General features: G+C 37.7%; 1 protein-coding gene across 4 annotated transcripts in view; it reads left to right on the top strand.

The window, feature by feature from the left end:
* The window catches only part of PIGF (phosphatidylinositol glycan anchor biosynthesis class F), a 45,538-nt gene that overhangs the window by 945 nt on the left and 27,703 nt on the right, over positions 1 to 16,890 (top strand). For 2 of the 4 annotated variants that reach the window (XR_012158268.1, XM_073339124.1), the window contains exons 2-4: positions 714 to 964; positions 3,113 to 3,204; positions 4,359 to 4,475. Coding sequence is in view for 3 of the 4 variants with exons in the window: in XM_073339124.1 (XP_073195225.1) it covers positions 737 to 964; positions 3,113 to 3,204; positions 4,359 to 4,475 (437 nt within the window). In the remaining variant the exon portion in view is untranslated. Of the gene's footprint in view, positions 1 to 329; positions 467 to 713; positions 965 to 3,112; positions 3,205 to 4,358; positions 4,476 to 9,999; positions 15,203 to 16,890 lie in introns of those variants that run through there. The other 2 variants (XM_073339126.1, XM_073339125.1) reach the window with 2 other exon arrangements.

Here is a 16,890-nt window from a genome sequence, read left to right as displayed (position 1 = left end):
TCTTGTATGTAGTAATGGTTAAAACTTAGTTATTTGAATGCCCTACCTCCAAACAGTTACAAATTTAGGTTGAATAGAAGTGGATAGTTAAGGTTGAAAATAGCACCTGTTTTTTAAAGAGTTTCCATCAATTTAGAATTGTATATATATTTTTCAGTGTTCCCATGTCTTAACACTTCAAACTATGAAAGCAATTATTTTTTCAAATCTGCTTTTCATTTTTTGTGCTGTTTGTTTACTTTTTGTTTACTCTGTGTGCTTTTGTTCACATGGAGAATGAAAATGCTCAGTTTCATATTTGTTTATGTGTATTTTCTCTTTGTGCTCAACCAATGGGAACCAGTATTTCACAATGTTGTTGTAAATACTTCAGAGGAATGTTCTATGTAAAAAAGTCATCAAAATGTTCCTATTACTTGTCTCAAAATCAAATTAATCAGCAGTGAATCAGCATCATCTAGTCTATGTGAGTATTCAGTTCAGCCAGCTTTTGAACCATTGGGTAACCAATTTTCAAGTATTTTATTGCTGGCTTTTTTATTCTGAAACTTTTTTGGAATGAAACATCATGATTGCTCCTAAACTGAGTTTTCTGGTTTAGAGCAGCACATAATTTATCTTGCTATGCATTCCAACCAGGAAAAATAATATTTTTTCCTCCCTCTTAAGCCTTTCAGTAATTAACTACAATAATGTTATTTGCTTTATTGTAGGTGGATAGTCACGATAGAACACCATGAAAGATACAGAAATAAAGAGACTGCTGTCTGCCCACATTGTCTGTGTATTTTCCATTATCCTAACAACTGTTGTTCCACCTTTCTTCTTGGAAAACTTCTCCGTTTTGGGAACACACCTTATCTGGTTGTGCATCTGTTCTATTTGTGTAACAACTGTAAATATAATCTTGTATATAGTACTTAAACCAAATCCATCTTCTAAGAGAATTTCATTTGCTCACAAGGTAAGACTCTGTATAGTTAACTTGATGCTAGTAGCTTTGAGGGAGGATTGACTATCTTTTTATTGAAGGAATCAACTAGGAAAGTGAAAGGACAAAATACGTTAAAGTGCTTGGTTGTCAGATCTTGGCCTTTGTAAATGAGCTGAGTAAGTGTGTATTGTCTTTTAAAATGAGTTTTCCAGTATTTTCATCAATGTTAAACATTCTCTTCTACTCAAGTTTTCAGGAGGGAGTATTTCTGTACTCAAACTACTAGACCCCACTCCCCTCCCAGGGTCAGGTAGAGGACCCAGGAGTCCTGATACTGCCAACTCCACTCCAACTGGGATCTTTCTACCTCTGACACTGTCAGCAAACCCAGGGGTCCTTGCTAAGATATGTCTTAGTGTGTTTTCAAGAACTGGTGGTTTATAGTCTAAGTCAATGATCTCCCAATAAGCTCCATTCTGGCAGAAGTCCGTCGGACTCTCATGAATGCAGAGGTCTATGTAGACACAGGTCACTGCAGGATTAGGGCCTAAACCAGTATTATGGAGAGGTTTGTTCTCCTCTGCAGTTAATAGTTGTTAAGACATAGCAATAATTTGATAAAGAAAAACAGTAAAATCTTGAAAGTGTTTTTTTTTTAAAAAAAAAAAATCAAACCCATCAAATTTAAATGAAGGTAAAGTGTAGCAAAATTAATTGGAAAAGTATTGGAATGGATAGTTAAGGTCACTTGAACAACCAAGCCAGCTCCCACAGGCACTGCAATTTTATAAAAGACACTATAATACTACATTTTGCAAGTGAAGTTTTGGGAATGTGAACACAAAGAAATTAATTTTAGCATGGGGGTCTGGATCAGTTCCCAGCAAGACCAGGATTGGAGAGGCACAAAAGCATCTTCACATCACCTTTCTTCTGCACCTCAGTTGCTGAGCCGAGGGGTTAGACCACTCTTACTAAGAATTTTGTGATGTTCAAATAGCTTGACAAGCCAAATAGCTTGAAAGCAATAATTTTGCACACAGTGTGTGAGGTGACATTGATTTATTTGATAAGGGGAAAATGATACAAAAAATATTTAAAAAAATCTTTTTAGGGTTTGTGACTTGAAAAAAAAACAAACTTAAAAACTTTACAAGGAACATGAAACTTAACTAATGTTGGAAGTTTCCTTTGTGACTTGAGTTGAATAGAACCACTCAGATTTGGGTGGTGCTTCTTTAATCAAAACCGCTCATCAGACTTCTACAGAAGAAAAACAGGTAACAAATGAGTACCATATAAACTGGTAGAAAATTAATGATGTATTTTAAAAAATATTATGTACATCAGCTGTTCTCAAACTTTGGGTCGGGACCCCAAAGTGTGTCATGACCCCATTTTAATGGGGTTGCCGGGGATGGCTTAGACTTGCTGAGGCCCAGGTGGCAGGGCTCAGGTTACAGGCCCCCTGCCTGGTGTTGAAGCTCTTGGGCTTTGGCTTTCCCACCCCATCTCCTGGGGTGGTGAGGCTTGGATGGGCTCAGGCTTCGGTCCCTGCTCCTGGGCTCCTGTAGTAATTTTTCTTTTCAGAGGGGTCGCGGTCCAATGAAGTTTGAGAACCCCTATTACAGGATAGTAGAAAGTTAGATACCCATTTCTGAAAGTGGCACTGTTACGTTGAAATCTAGTCAGTTTTAAAATGTAGTTGGAGTCAAATATAGTTTTATATACTATGATGTCTCGGAGTCTCTCTTCCAATTTTTAAAATATTTTTTTTATTTTCTAATCTTCCTTAGTACTTTGTGGAAGATGCATTCCAATAAAAGAAGCATACAACACAAGTACTGTCAAAGGTGCACGGGAAACAAACTGGGAAACGTTTTTCTTCATGTTATCCTTCTCAGTTATAGTAATTGTAGGTGTTATTTGTAATAGTAGTACAGTAGGTAAAACACACAAAACTGAAGTGTGATTTTTATTTTTAAAACACTAAACACAGGAAAACTTTTATATTAAATTATTAGTTTCAACCATAGCCTAATGTAATAATTTGAATGGTATGTTTCCAAGGTAGGCATAGTGGAACACTGTTGATAAAATGAAGAATGTATATTGCTTACTGTACTATTTATAGAGCATTATCCTGATATTTAGTGGTGTTTTTTTTTTTTTTTTTAGGTAACCAGATTTCTAAAATGCTGTGTGTTCTTCTTCATATCATGTATACTGTTTCATGGAATTATCATTCTTTATGGAGCACCACTAATAGAGTAAGTCTGAAAACCCTATCTTCACCTAAAAGCTTTAAAGCTCCTTACAAATATTGGTTAAAAGGCTTTGGATTACGTCCTGGCTCAAATGAAGTCAATGGCAATCCCATCGATTTCAGTAGAAGCAGGACCTCACCCATTGTCTGTGTATATTTTGAGGCAGGCACTAGTAGGAATTAAAAACAGACAACTGACCACTTGCCTTTTAGTATATGCTCATTCTGTTTTATAATCTACATGGAACAGTGATCAAGAAAAAAAACAGCATGGGAAAGTTGCAGTACACTAGAACCTCAAAGTTACAAACACCTCGGGAATGGAGGTTGTTCTTAACTCTAAAATGTTCATAACTCTGAACAAAATGTTATGGTGGTTCTTTCAAAAGTTTACAACCGAACATTGACTTAATACAGCTTTGAAGCTTTACTATGCAGAAGAAAAAGGCTGCTTTTAACCATCTTAATTTAAATGAAACAAGCACAGAAACAGTTTCTTTACCGTGTCAACTTTTTTTTCTAAGCGTTCCCTTTATTTTTTTAGTAATTTACATTAAATACAGTACTGTGTTTTGCTTTTTGGAGGGGTGACTCGTCAGTTCGTAACTCTGGTGTTCGTAACTGAGGTTCTACTATAGTTGTATAAATATCCCATGTCCTTCTCTCTCTTCCTATCGTATTAGCATTTGGGATGTAAGTTATAGGGGGAAACCTGCTTTGCATCTATCATGGCTGATATTTGGAAGTGGTATTGAGATGCTGAGTAATGACAACATCATGCAGGTAAAGCTCATTTTATCTGCTTCCATAGTCAAACAAGAAAGATGAAAGATTTGGGAAAGTAAAAAATCAGTGGATACTTTTGAACTAAAGTGACTATCCATACAAATTACCATTGTGTCTGTTAAAGTTGTACAGGACCCAAATATTTCAGATGAATTACTACATTTTTTAGTTTGTTTAGCGGATATGGGGCTATCTGAGGATATTGTATTCCTTTCCCTTTATTCCTAAAGGCTGAACACAAGAAACTTTTCTTGCTAGATTAGTTTTAAGAAGGTGTACACATTTTCTAATGGAGCTGGCATTTTTAAAAAAACTTTAGACTCATTGCTCTTAACATAAAATTAACTAAAAAAGTTTGTCTCTCCTTTATAGGTCAGTGCTTGAGACATTTCTGTTTGCAGTACTCCTATCTACATTTACTACTTTACACTGCTTGTGTATGCTGGGACCAAACATTCAAGCATGGATAAGGGTGTTTAGTAAAAATGGGTAAGTTTTCATTTTCCTCCTCCTCTTACAATATAAACAGATATGACTGCAATAAAAACAACGAGGAGTCCAGTGGCACCTTAAAGACTAACAGATTTATTTGGGCATAAGCTTTCGTGGGTAAAAAACCCACTTCTTCAGATGCATAGAGTGAAAATTACAGAAACAGGCATAAAGAGAAGGGATTTACCTTACAAGTGGAAAACCAGTGTTGAAGGCCAATTCAGAACTACAGTTCATTTGCAAAATTAACACCATCAAGTTGGGCTTGAATAGGGACTGGGAGTGGCTGGCTCACTACAAATCAATGTCCCCTCTCTCGGTGTTGACACCGCCTCATCAATTATTGGGACTGGACCACATCCACCCTGACTGAATTGGCCTTCAACATTGGTTCTCCACTTGTAAGGTAACTCCTTTCTCTTCATGTGCCAATATATATATTTATGCCCGTATCTGTAATTTTCACTCTATGCATCTGAAGAAGTGGGTTTTTTACCCACGAAAGCTTATGCCCAAATAAATCTGTTAGTCTTTAAGGTGCCATCAGACACCTCGTTATTTTTGTGAATACAGACTAACACGGTTACCCCTCTGATACATGATTGCAGGAAGCAACATGTCCTGGAGTCTTTTTATAAAGAGGATAGGGCTTTCTGAATGAATGTACAAGGTCATTATTCTTGAGTCAAACTTATCACATCCATAATTTAGGGTTGTCATTGTTTCCCTGATGAAACATAGCTTTTCATTTTGTTTCTGGCCTCCAGGGTTCAAAATCTAGTTTCACATGTCTTTAAAATAGTTTGATTCTAAGTAGACACTTGTCCACAGTGCAAAATCATTACACAATTTGCATGATCACCACCCTTTATATAAGAGACCCATGACTGAATTCTATGGAATAATCTTGCACATTTCCTCACTTGATAAATGTTGAAGTTACACAACTTTAAAATGACACTTCTCACCACCTGCTTCCAAGGAATTATAACTTAACTGTGGGAAAAAATGTAATCGACCTTAAACAGAAATTTGATGCACATGATCTTGGTTATGAATATTGGAAAAAGACTATTTAAAGAAATCTGTTTTCATTGTAGGAAAACTCAAATGTTCTGGTGGCATTATTTAAACTAATTATGAAAATAATATCAGCTTTGTTGCATAATGAGATGCTGTAGATCATTACATTCGCCTGTATTGAGGACAGAGTCCTTTTTGATTCAGTTTAAAGACACAGAACCCACCAACCCGCTCCCAGATAACCAATAATTTAAATTAGAAGATGGAGACATTGAAGTTTAAAAACTGTAAACATGATAGTAGTAATTCTTTACACACAGATTTTTATTATGTATATCATACTATAGGTCCATAAGGCTGAAGTCTGACCACACTTGCGTTTACGTTTAAGTGAATCACTATTGGCTTAAGTGGAGTTACGTCTGATTTATACCAATGTAGAGAAGATCAAAATTAAGTATACTGTGTGTAATAGTCACATGTAACAACCTTTATATTAATATTATCATATAAGCTGTGCGTGGGCTTTGGTAGTCATTAAGCATCCTATTCGGGTCAGTTGCATAGGGCATTTTCTCCTTTCACTCTAAAGAGTAGATAGGGAAACAGAAATTAAACCTCTGAAAGATTTAATTAAAGCTTTTGAGTATTTTTAGTCAAAATAAAGTAAGACTAAGTACTAAAATGTTGTCAATCCACCCCATTGTACTGGGAGGTTTTAGCTCGCTCAACTGTAGGTGAGTTTGTGACACATTCTACAATGATTTCCTCTGTTCTGCTAGGTTAGATTTCAGCTTTAACTCAGTTCCATTCCTTTCTAGGATTCAGTTTAGCTTTTTAATGTTGTTTTGAATATAGTTATTTGTATGGCTGTATTATGCTGTAGGAGGCAGGCTTGTCCCTTCATATCTCTCTTTCAGTCTCACAACATTTTAAAGTAAAATACATGTTTCATTCAACATAATGCAGCTGATTTGACTCTTATGGGTGCAAATCCATTACAAAGAACTACTGTAGTAATCTTGTAGTCATCTAGACAGGGGATGCTTTTGCCTTAAGTTTTAGTATGTTGAGTTGTGGGGGAGGGGAAAGGGAGAGAATTTTGTACATACTAGGAATGTATTTTAGAACAGGAGAGCTAATCTTTTCATTGAGTTCATTGGATCATGCCCTAAATTACTATGTGACTTTATTTTTGTAACCCTCATCCACCTATGTGTTTTTTAAAAATCAGTAAACCAAGTTCTGTAAAAGGTGCATGTGTTTGTAATGAAAATTCAATAGAATATTAATTATAGCAATGGCAGAAAAAAGCTTGACATTAGAAAGCTATTAAAGTCTAGCTTTATGAATACAAATATCTAGCCTGGAAAGGGTTAGAGTTGTGTTATGCATTCATACTGCCAAATTATTCACTTTGTGAAGTCTTTCCACGATTTTCGTGTCTCCTAAAATAAAGATCCGGCTGTGAATATCTTTTCACATAACTATTGTAACTTGTTCAGTATGCCCCACCGAGGGCGGAAAGGGCCTTTCAAGTGGACTACTTATTATTTATACCTGCCTCTGGAAACTTCCACTACATATATCTGACGAAGTGGGTATTCACCCATGAAAGCTTATGCTCCAATACATCTGTTAGTCTATAAGATGCCACAGGACTCTTTGCTACTTATCACATGTAACTCTTTATATCATATTGGTATAGTTACAGATGAGTCAATCCCTTAATTCTTGCATATTTGAACCTGATCCTGCAAGATTTGTAATGTTTCTTTGAGTACTTAGCACCCTCAATTCCCATAAGTATCGCTTGCAGAGGCATTCACCACTTTGCAAGATCACTTGTGAATTAAGTTATTACAACATCAGTTTTTAATTTAATGTGTTTCTCCTTTTAAAAGAATGTTTGCCCTTATGTAATGACTTACATCATTTTTGAAGCCACATAAATCAGATCTGTGTATTATAAAATAATAAAAATTGCTTCAGAATTTTCCATTGTGTAGTGCACAGAGAAGAATTGTGGACATAATGTTCTCAAATAAAAATGTGACATTGAATTGTAATTGTCAAATCTACAGTTTAAAATTGTGGGAAAAAACGTGTTAGTTTACCTTTTTAGTATGGGATTAAATATTGTGCTAACACTGAAATGTTCCAACTCTTGAAGTATCAATTTATGTTCAATTTTAATAGTATACATATGCATGTATCTTTGAGATATGTAAATAAGTTACTATATTTTACTTCATGGCATCCTGTGCCAAATTTTAAGTAAATCCTAATCTGGGCTCCAGTTTTCTCTAATTCTTTATCCAAAGAGTAGGTTGCCTAAGCCAGTTGCTTCTGGATTCGGTGTGTAGTGTGACAACTAGTATGGCAACTACTGTCACCAAGCTAATCACATGCTACCACAAGCTGATAGTGGGAAAGAAAAACTGTAAAAAGGTCATCAGCATTAAAGGAGGTGGGAAACTGCTATTTAAAAGGCTTTTCAGTAACTTTTGGCTCAAATAGCAACCTGAGTGTAAGACTTTAGAAATCAGCTAGCAATTGCTGATTTTTACTGCTCCTGTTTGTGTTTTTGTTTCAAGCCACTAGTCTGAATGATTGTGTTGAAACTCCCTAGCTGGCATTAGTTGCATTGTTAACATCTGATACTCTACTATAGAAAATGAGTAGAGAGAGATTTGATTTTATTTGGTGTTGATTCTGAAAACAGACGTATTTAGTTTCCTGTAAGATGTAACTTAATTATTCAGTTATATGCTGTGATATGTTCTCGAGACTTTAAAGTGTTCTTTATGCAGAAGTGCTACAATAGAGCAAGCCAAAACTAGAATTGCACATGAACATTCTACTGTAAGGTGGGGACATCCCACTACTACAAAAGGTGCAGCTGCACACCATGGGAGCAGACAGCCTCACCTAGAATTGGGGGAGACTCATTCTGTTAGCCCCTACTCCTGACCCAACCCAGCACATGGCCACAGCGGCCCATCCCTCTCTGGGGACACTACATGGGGAAAGAGCTTACCCCACCTTCTGGGTGAGGGAATAGGGTCAAGTTGCCCTAGCTTCTAGCACATAGCTATTATCATGCTGGGTGGGAAGTGGGCAACTGGAGCTTTCTTATGCTGCCAGCTGATGTAGTTAGTCTCTAGCTTAACTGTGCTGCAGGTTCAGGAATCAAACCCTATTGATGATGTGAGGTTGTTACTGTTGCACATAATAGAATTTGTATTTATTTTTCTTTTACACATGAGGAAATTGCATACAGAAATCACGTTACAATAGGTTATTTAGGCTGTCTAGTCAAACATTCAAAAAAAATTAGGAAATGCCAGACTATAGATAAAATAAATCTGTATTGCCCTGTATAAAGCTTATACAGGGTAAATTCATAAATTGTTCGCCCTCTATATCATTGATAGAGAGAGATGCACAGCTGTTTGCTCCCCCAGGTAGTAAACACTTACTCTGGGTTTACTAATAAACAAAAGAGATTTTATGAAGTGTAAAAAGTAGGATTTAAGTGGTTTCAGGTAACGACAGAACAAAGTAAGTCACCAAGCAAAATAAAGCAAAAATATGCAAGTCTAAGCCTAATACGTTAAGAAACTGATTACAGGTAATATCTCACCCTCAGAGATGTTCCAATGAGCTTCTTTCACAGACTGGACTCCTTCCTAGTCTGGGCCCAATCCTTTCCCCAGTACAATCCTTGTTAGTTCCAGCAGACATCTCACGTCGTAAGCAGGGGTTTTCTCATGACTGGCCACACTGTTTGTCCTGCTCCACCCCCTTTTATAGCTTTGGCATAGGTAGGAATCTTGTCTGTGCTTGTCCCCACGCCCGCCTCATCAATGGAAAAGTACAAGGATTAAGATGGATTCCAGTATCACGTGACAGTCACATGTCACTAACCCCCCTATTCTCCATTCTTCCTGAGTTAGCCCACAGGAATGCAGGTAAATAAACCATTTACAACCAATTGTCCTAGTCAATGGGAGCCATCAAGATTCTAAACCACCATTAATGGCCCGCACTTTGCATAATTACAGTAGGACCTCCTCGTTATACTTCATATTTCTAGCTTCAGATACAAGAATGATACATGCATACAAATAGGAAGAATACATTCAGTCGGTTATAACCTTTGTTATGATACATTACAAGAGACCTTTTGCATAAAGCATATTTAGTTACATCATATTCACATTCATAAGCATATTTCCATAAAAATATGGAGTGCAATGTCACACAATTGTTACCATTTAGTAAATGAAAACAAACTAAAGTGAACTGTACATATGTTTTAGGAAATAATAAATAATGAAGTGTGTTTATATCTAAAGTTGTCTAATGAGAAAACATCATAATACTAAAATTTAGCTAAGCTTTACATTTTAATACTTTGCATTTACAGGTAATTTGCCTGTGATTTATTAAACTGATTATAAATGCAGATAGAATATTAACTTTGTCTTTGCAGAGAAGTGTCACAATGGGTGAAAATCAGCCCTGGCACAAGTGGGTGCTTCTCCACTGACTGCACTGGAACGCCTCCTGCTTACACCACAACTGTATTTCGCCCAGTGTATTTTTTTTATAAGTGATTTAGTTTCTTTTATATGTGTGTTCTGAGTTTGGTTCTGTTCAATATCTTCATCAATGATTTAGGTAATGGCACAGAGAGTACACGTACAAAGTTTGCAGATGATACCAAACTGGGAGGGGTTGCAAGTGCTTTGGAGGATAGTATTTAAAATTCTAAATGATCTGGACAAACTGGAAAAATGGGCTTAAATTCCAGCAAGGGCAGTTTAGGTTGGACATTAGGAAAAACTTCCTATCAGCGTGGTTAAGCCCTGGAATAAATTTCTCAGGTTGGTTGTGAAATCTCTATCATGGAGATTTTTAAGAGCAGGTTGGACAAACACCTGTCATGGATGGTCTAGATAATACTTAGTACTGCCATGAGTGCAGGGGACTGGACTAGATGACCTCGTCAGGTCCCTTCCAGTCCTAAGATTCTGATTCTTTGTACTAGCTACAATATCTTAATCTTAACACTAAAAAAGAAGCCTAATAAGCATAATATTGTGTATTCCTGAATTAAAAGGGACACCATTAATGTGGGGAAAAAATAAGACCATTTCTCTTCTCTTCAACAAATGTCAGGCTTGTATTGTAAATATGTTATAGTCTGTATTATATTGATCTTACAAACACTTAAACACATGCTTAGCTTTTTGCATGTGAGTAGTCCCATTGAAATCAATCACCTCAGTAAAGTTTATGTGCATTTTTAAGTGTTCGCAGGATTGGGGCCCAAGAGTCTAAATTCCTTAAAATGAGGGCTGGAGTTAAAGTCAAAGTATGTTATGCAACCTAGACACAGCACAGGAGCATTTGTGATGCAGTCTGATCTGTCAACTGTGACAATATCTTTCCTTAAAGAAAAAGAATCTTAATTTTTTTACTAATGCTTGTAGGGAGCATTACTGTTATCTTGGCTTCTTTTGTACATTCACCAAGTGTCATTTTTGATATCCTTAGGAAGTAGGAGTAGAATTTTCACCTTATCTGTACCATATCTTAAAGAATTACCTTGAAGAGAGGATCATTTCAGAGTCTCACTGTATACAGTCATCAAACCCAACACTACACAAATGTAAACTCCTCGTTTAGAGTATTGTTACTGAGCCAAAAATAACTCATTTTAGCATAGGAAAACTGTTCATAAACATTAAGTTGTGTAATGAGCTGCCATTAGGGAAAGTATTTCTGGCTAAAAGTGTGGGAGATTCTCATTCAATAATAATTTCTCAAAAAATAGCTTTTTCAGTGTGGTCAGGTAATACAGGATGTCTAAAGCAAAATACTATCTTGAAATGGAAGTCAAATTTCAATGGATAAATAAACAATGCTCCTTCCACCAAACTACATTAATCCTACTATGTCTGCCTTTCCTCCATCTCTTGAGCTACCTCATCCTTGGTACATCCTGAGTAGATTTGGCAATGCTTTCTCATTTGAACAAGAAAATCCTTATAAAGCTTTTAAGAAAAACAAATACCAATAAACCAAAACCCAAAGAGACTATACGGGAAAATGATCTGGCAGTCCAAGGACACTCTGACTAATCATTATTGCTAGATTATTCCCTGTGCAAACTCATGTCAAGAAAGTGCTAATATAATTCTGTTAAATGCAAACTACTATGTAAATGCAATGTAAGATGTTCCACAAAATGTCAGGAAATGCAAAAACACTGTTGCATATCGTTTGTTGCATGGGGTAAACAGGATGTACACACTTAAGACAAAATAGTGATGATAGTACATATGTGCAGCATGAAGCATTAACATGAATTTTGAACCTTAGTCTTTTGCATTTCTGAAAATTTGTTATTTCAACTAGGAAGTCATACTATTAAAACAGATTTTTTGTATTTAATTTTATTTGATTTTCTTTAAGTTAAAGGAAGAGAATCCAGTGTTGTTTAGCATGTGGAATTTATGGATTAGATTTTGCCCTTGGCACCTACAGAGATGCTAGAGGAGGGCTAGGGAAGACTATAGCGATTGGTCTTTGACAGTGGACCTTGTAAGTTTCCCCGAAGCAATACAGATAAGGTAGAGGATATTCTTAGTAGAGAAGAAAAGCATTTACCCAGGAGAATGTTTGCCCTTATGATATGAGGAGGTTTCTTCGTCCTTTGTCAAGGAGACTCATAATTTAGGAATATGTCCAGATTGCCCGCTGCTCTTGCAAACTGGGTTTGCCACAGCATCATCTCCTATGCAGGTTTCAGATGATAATTGTGATGGCTTATAGTCTGTCTGATGTTGATCTGATCACAGTTATGTATGCATTTGTGACTTGATTAGAATGTGTTCTTAAAGTTACAGTTGAAGAACACACAGATGCCACATCTGGTTCAGAACATGGCAGCAAGTCTGTTTAGTAGATTAGATGCAGGCAGCACGTTACAACTCTTCTGAAATGTCTGCATTGTCTCCCTGTTTACTTCTAGGTACAATTCAAAATATGAATATTGATAAATAAGACCTTGAATAGTGAGAGTCCTAACTGCCTGAGAAAACACCTTAATTGCTTTCATGACCGCCAAGATCACTTGTGTGCTCTGGTTTACAGTGGTATTTAGAGACTGTGGTGATGCCCATCACCACAAAACCTGAAAATAAGATAGGCAGTATTTGATAATCTCTTGCACAGGAGGAGCCTACATTTTGTAATTTGTTTCCCCATGTGGGTCTGACATAATCCAAGTTATTGGCTTTCAGGGCATGCTCCGAAGGCCACCGTTTCTCCTGAGCAGGAGGTTATGTGGTATATTTTTCAGAAGGCTTCTATACAGGGTTGGGTCTATTAATATTAGACTACCAGCTATTTTTTCTTTGTTTCTATGCACCCACAGATATGTAATAGCACTATTTTGTAAAATTAACAACCAAATGCTCACTCACATAGCTGAACTTGCAGGCATGACTCATTTGAATCCACAGCTGTAAATATAAAACATTTTCAGTATATATTCAGTAAACACTTTTCAGGTTTATTAACTGAAAGAACTTTTTCAAACCTTGCAAAACTACTAGTATTTAGTAGTTAAATTTGTTCTTTTACAATCCCTCAAAAACACAATCCCATAAATTTACAAAAAAACCTTTTTGCTCTTTTAGAAAGGGTGAAAAAAAATAATAAAACCCTCTTTGATTAGAGACTGAGCAAGAGCCATTCAGACTGAAAGGTGAATGAATCGGAGAATTGTATGTGAAAGCAGAGGATTATAAAGGAAACAGATTTATAGTTGAAAACAGTTAACATTGTAACTTTCGTTTTAGCAAGTGTTCTGACATCACAAAATCACAATTCTAGAAATACGCTAGACTCTCATTCAGTTGTTTCAGCTACCCAGACTCTTGTCTGCCTTTTGATGACAATAACTTTTTGAATACATTTAAGTGGCAAAAACATACTACCAGGCATTTTTCTTGAATATATCCTTCCCTGACAGGTACCAGTAGCGTGAAGTCCTGCCCCAGGCCTGCTCAGACACATCCACAACATATCTTTTGTAGAAACAAGCTGTTTGTATGATAGGAAACAACAGACCATGAATCCTTAAAAATTGCCTCATGTGCTGAGATCTGTATAAGTTAAGCAAAATGCTTGCTGTCTTTTAGTATTCGGTCTTCCAGCATGGTAACAGTCTTGGTGCTATTCAGTAGGCTCAGTGCCTCAGACAGATGTGTTAAAAGACTAACTTCAGAATTTTGGAGCCAAATGCCAAACCATCTGAATCCTAATTAAGTGAAGCCAGGACTTCAGGTCTTTAGATTTGTGATGGTCCAGTCATGGTAGCAGCTGGTTGTGAAGAAAAGGAGACTCCACAACTTGTTTTATTACTTCACATGCAACGAATGCATCCTTCAGCCTATGTCCAAATATAATTGAAAGAACTAAGTTTTCTACAGGTCAGAGGCTATTGTGGGCCTTCACTGAGGGGCAAAGCCAGTGATCAAGCTTGGCTTTACAACCTGCTCCTGTCTAGGTTTCTATCTTCACCCTGTAAGGACTTCAGGTGTCTGCTGGAAATTAACCCTAATAAACCAGTTTCTTAAGGGAATGTTGGCAGTCCTAATAAGAGACAGCTGTGGGACCTCTCAGTGCCTCAGGCTGGCTTCAGCCCTTAGTTTGACTGGCAATGTGCAGGATCCATTCAGCTTGTCCTAGTATTCTTTAATTAATGGAAGTTTGCTTTGGGATATTCACATGGCAGCCTTTTTTAAAATTTAAAATTCCATTTGTCATAAAATTAATCCCCAACAGAATACTTTGTTGCAGCTTTACTTGTGCTTGCTTACACAAATTAAAATAAAAAACAAACCACACTCACTGCAGTAGTTAGCCTACTTTAACTTTGCCAAACTAAACTATATTCCAAACTAAAGTAATCTGAGGAAAATATCCAGTCCAATTGCAGTCCTAGGAGCCCTTTCAGGGTTTGTTAATGTTTTTGGGTTTTTTTATGAAGCATTACTGGTTGGGGAATTGTGCTCTTGCATATGAACTAATTAGAGGACATCAGAGCCCGCAACAATGCTTTGAGCAGCAAAATCTTCTTATACCCAGATAAATCTCAAAATTGTGGTCTGTTGAGGGAACAGTGTTTTGTGAAATATCCAGCCTTTTATTGTTCTTAGCCTTGTTGATATCATGCAACTTGTGAAAAGTGGGATCATTCACATGTCCCACATGGTGAGGTGCATGAAGTAATGGTACCAAGCCTTTGTTGGCATAGGTTGAGTGAATTACTGCAGTTTGTCACTTCAGTCTTTTTGGCTTTTGGCATGTTTTCCTAAGTAACTGTTTTCCCTATGGGACAGAAAGAAATCAAACAACTTTTTAATAAAAATCCAGCAAGTAAGAAGTAAACAAAAATTAATTCCAGCAGAGCTCATTCTAGATGCATCTGGCTCCAGTTCCTCAAAGCGAGGGCCCCTGATGTTTCCTCACTGGGAAGCCTGTCAAGGCACTATTATTATAGCAGTTACATAAAAACCTTGATTAGACTAAAATTCTAAGATATTAAAAATACTAATATTTTTTTTTCTGTTAGAATTACTTATCTGTGATCCTTTCTGTGTCTTGTTGAGGTTCATTGTCTGGGTACACTGCAAGAAGGACAGGAGACACTTGTCATAGATTTTAATCAGGCTGCAACTTTATTATATAGATGTCTGGGACTACCTGGCAGATAAAGTGTACAGTGAAGGAAAATCCATGCTTTTTCAAATCCATTCTCCGGGGCTTCCACCAGCCCCCCTTTGTTTCCATCCAGGTCCCCCAGCCGACCTATGGCTTGGACCTTACCATCCACCACCCTCGTAAGAGGGTTAAGGTGGGCTATGAGAAGGGGGAGGGGGGGTAGTTGGCTCCCTGCCGTACCAATCAGAGGAGTCCCCAACCCCCTTCCCTGTTCTGTGTCTTTATCCAGTACCTCCTTTTAAGTCCTTTACCACATAAATGGGACCACATTTATCTGATCACTGGCTGCTGTTCCTGTGGAGTACCTGCACTGAACATCCACTCAACCCTACAAAATAAGTTGCGACATATGGCCTACCACCTTTTCTTCTCACCAGAAAAGGTCCTCCCTCATACCCGCTGTGGGGAAGGTGAAAAAACCTCACTCCACCGAAGCCAATTCTGGTGATGGGGGGGAAAAATTCCTTTAAAAGGAGCGGCTAGCATAATGCCCACAACAGGTCCTAACCCAGCATGCCATTCGCCTTCACTAGGGGAGGGAGGGAGGGAGGGTGGGTGCTGGCTTATTCGCTGTGTGGAACAAAGAGGCTTGCCCCACCCAGATTTCGTACCTTTATGCCCTTCGGACCTCACGTTTCTGGGGGGAGGGGGAGTGAGACATTGCTGCAAAGCTGACCACCAAGCACATTTTTTTACAGCAGTTTCTGACCTCCTTCCCCAAACACACACGCTATAAAGCAGAGCTGTCCTTCCCAGGTAAGCCCCAGACCAACTCTTCCCCATCTTAGTTGTGGTGCAGTCATTAGGAAATTTGTATGGCAGATGAGAACTGCAGAATGCTAAAGGAAAATTGCAGTGGAATATGAGAGATTCTTCAAAGATATCCATCTTAACAGATAGAAATACAACAGAGGGTGTGCCAGAGCACAGGAGTGGTGGGACCTGCCTAAAGTAAAAAGTCTAAGCTGTGCTACCCAGAGGGGCATGCTGCCTACTGAGGTACTTAAGTTGCCTCTGGTGATCAGTTCCATTCTCTGGTTGATGAAGGAGCTTATATGGGACCACAACGGCTGATTAAATCCATCCTTTTGTCTCACTGGTGTATACCGTAAAAAAATGAACAAATAGCAACCAAAACCCAGCATTTTTTAATCGATTAGCTGGTAGAGTTTGGGGATGTTCCTGATGTTTATGCTTGTGGGGCTTATATGTGCCCTTCATCTTCTCTTCTCTTAAACAATTTATGGACATTCAGTGGCATTGTCAACACACCTTGGGGATTTTTGCCTCTTTCATCTACTCCCTCCGGAGCACCTTAGGGAGGGCCATTTGCATCATCAGCATACCTAGGGCTTTTGGCTCACTTGCCGTGCATTCTCCAGAGTGACATATATCTCTGGACAGGGTCCTTGGGCAATAGTGCGTTACTGGAGCACTTGTGGACACTTCCGTGTCCCTTTTCATGCTGGTTATTGGCATTGGTGCACCATCTATTGACATGCCTACTGTGCTTTATGCCCCAGAAGGGACTATGACTGGCCAGCACATGATAAATAATCACAAATGTAACTGTGTGCCACTGGGT

The sequence above is a fragment of the Lepidochelys kempii genome, chromosome 3, assembly GCF_965140265.1.
Source record: "Lepidochelys kempii isolate rLepKem1 chromosome 3, rLepKem1.hap2, whole genome shotgun sequence".
Classification (NCBI taxonomy): Eukaryota; Metazoa; Chordata; order Testudines; family Cheloniidae; genus Lepidochelys; species Lepidochelys kempii.
The sequence above is the reverse complement of the archived record's forward strand: the minus strand, read 5'-3'. Positions and strand labels throughout refer to the sequence as shown.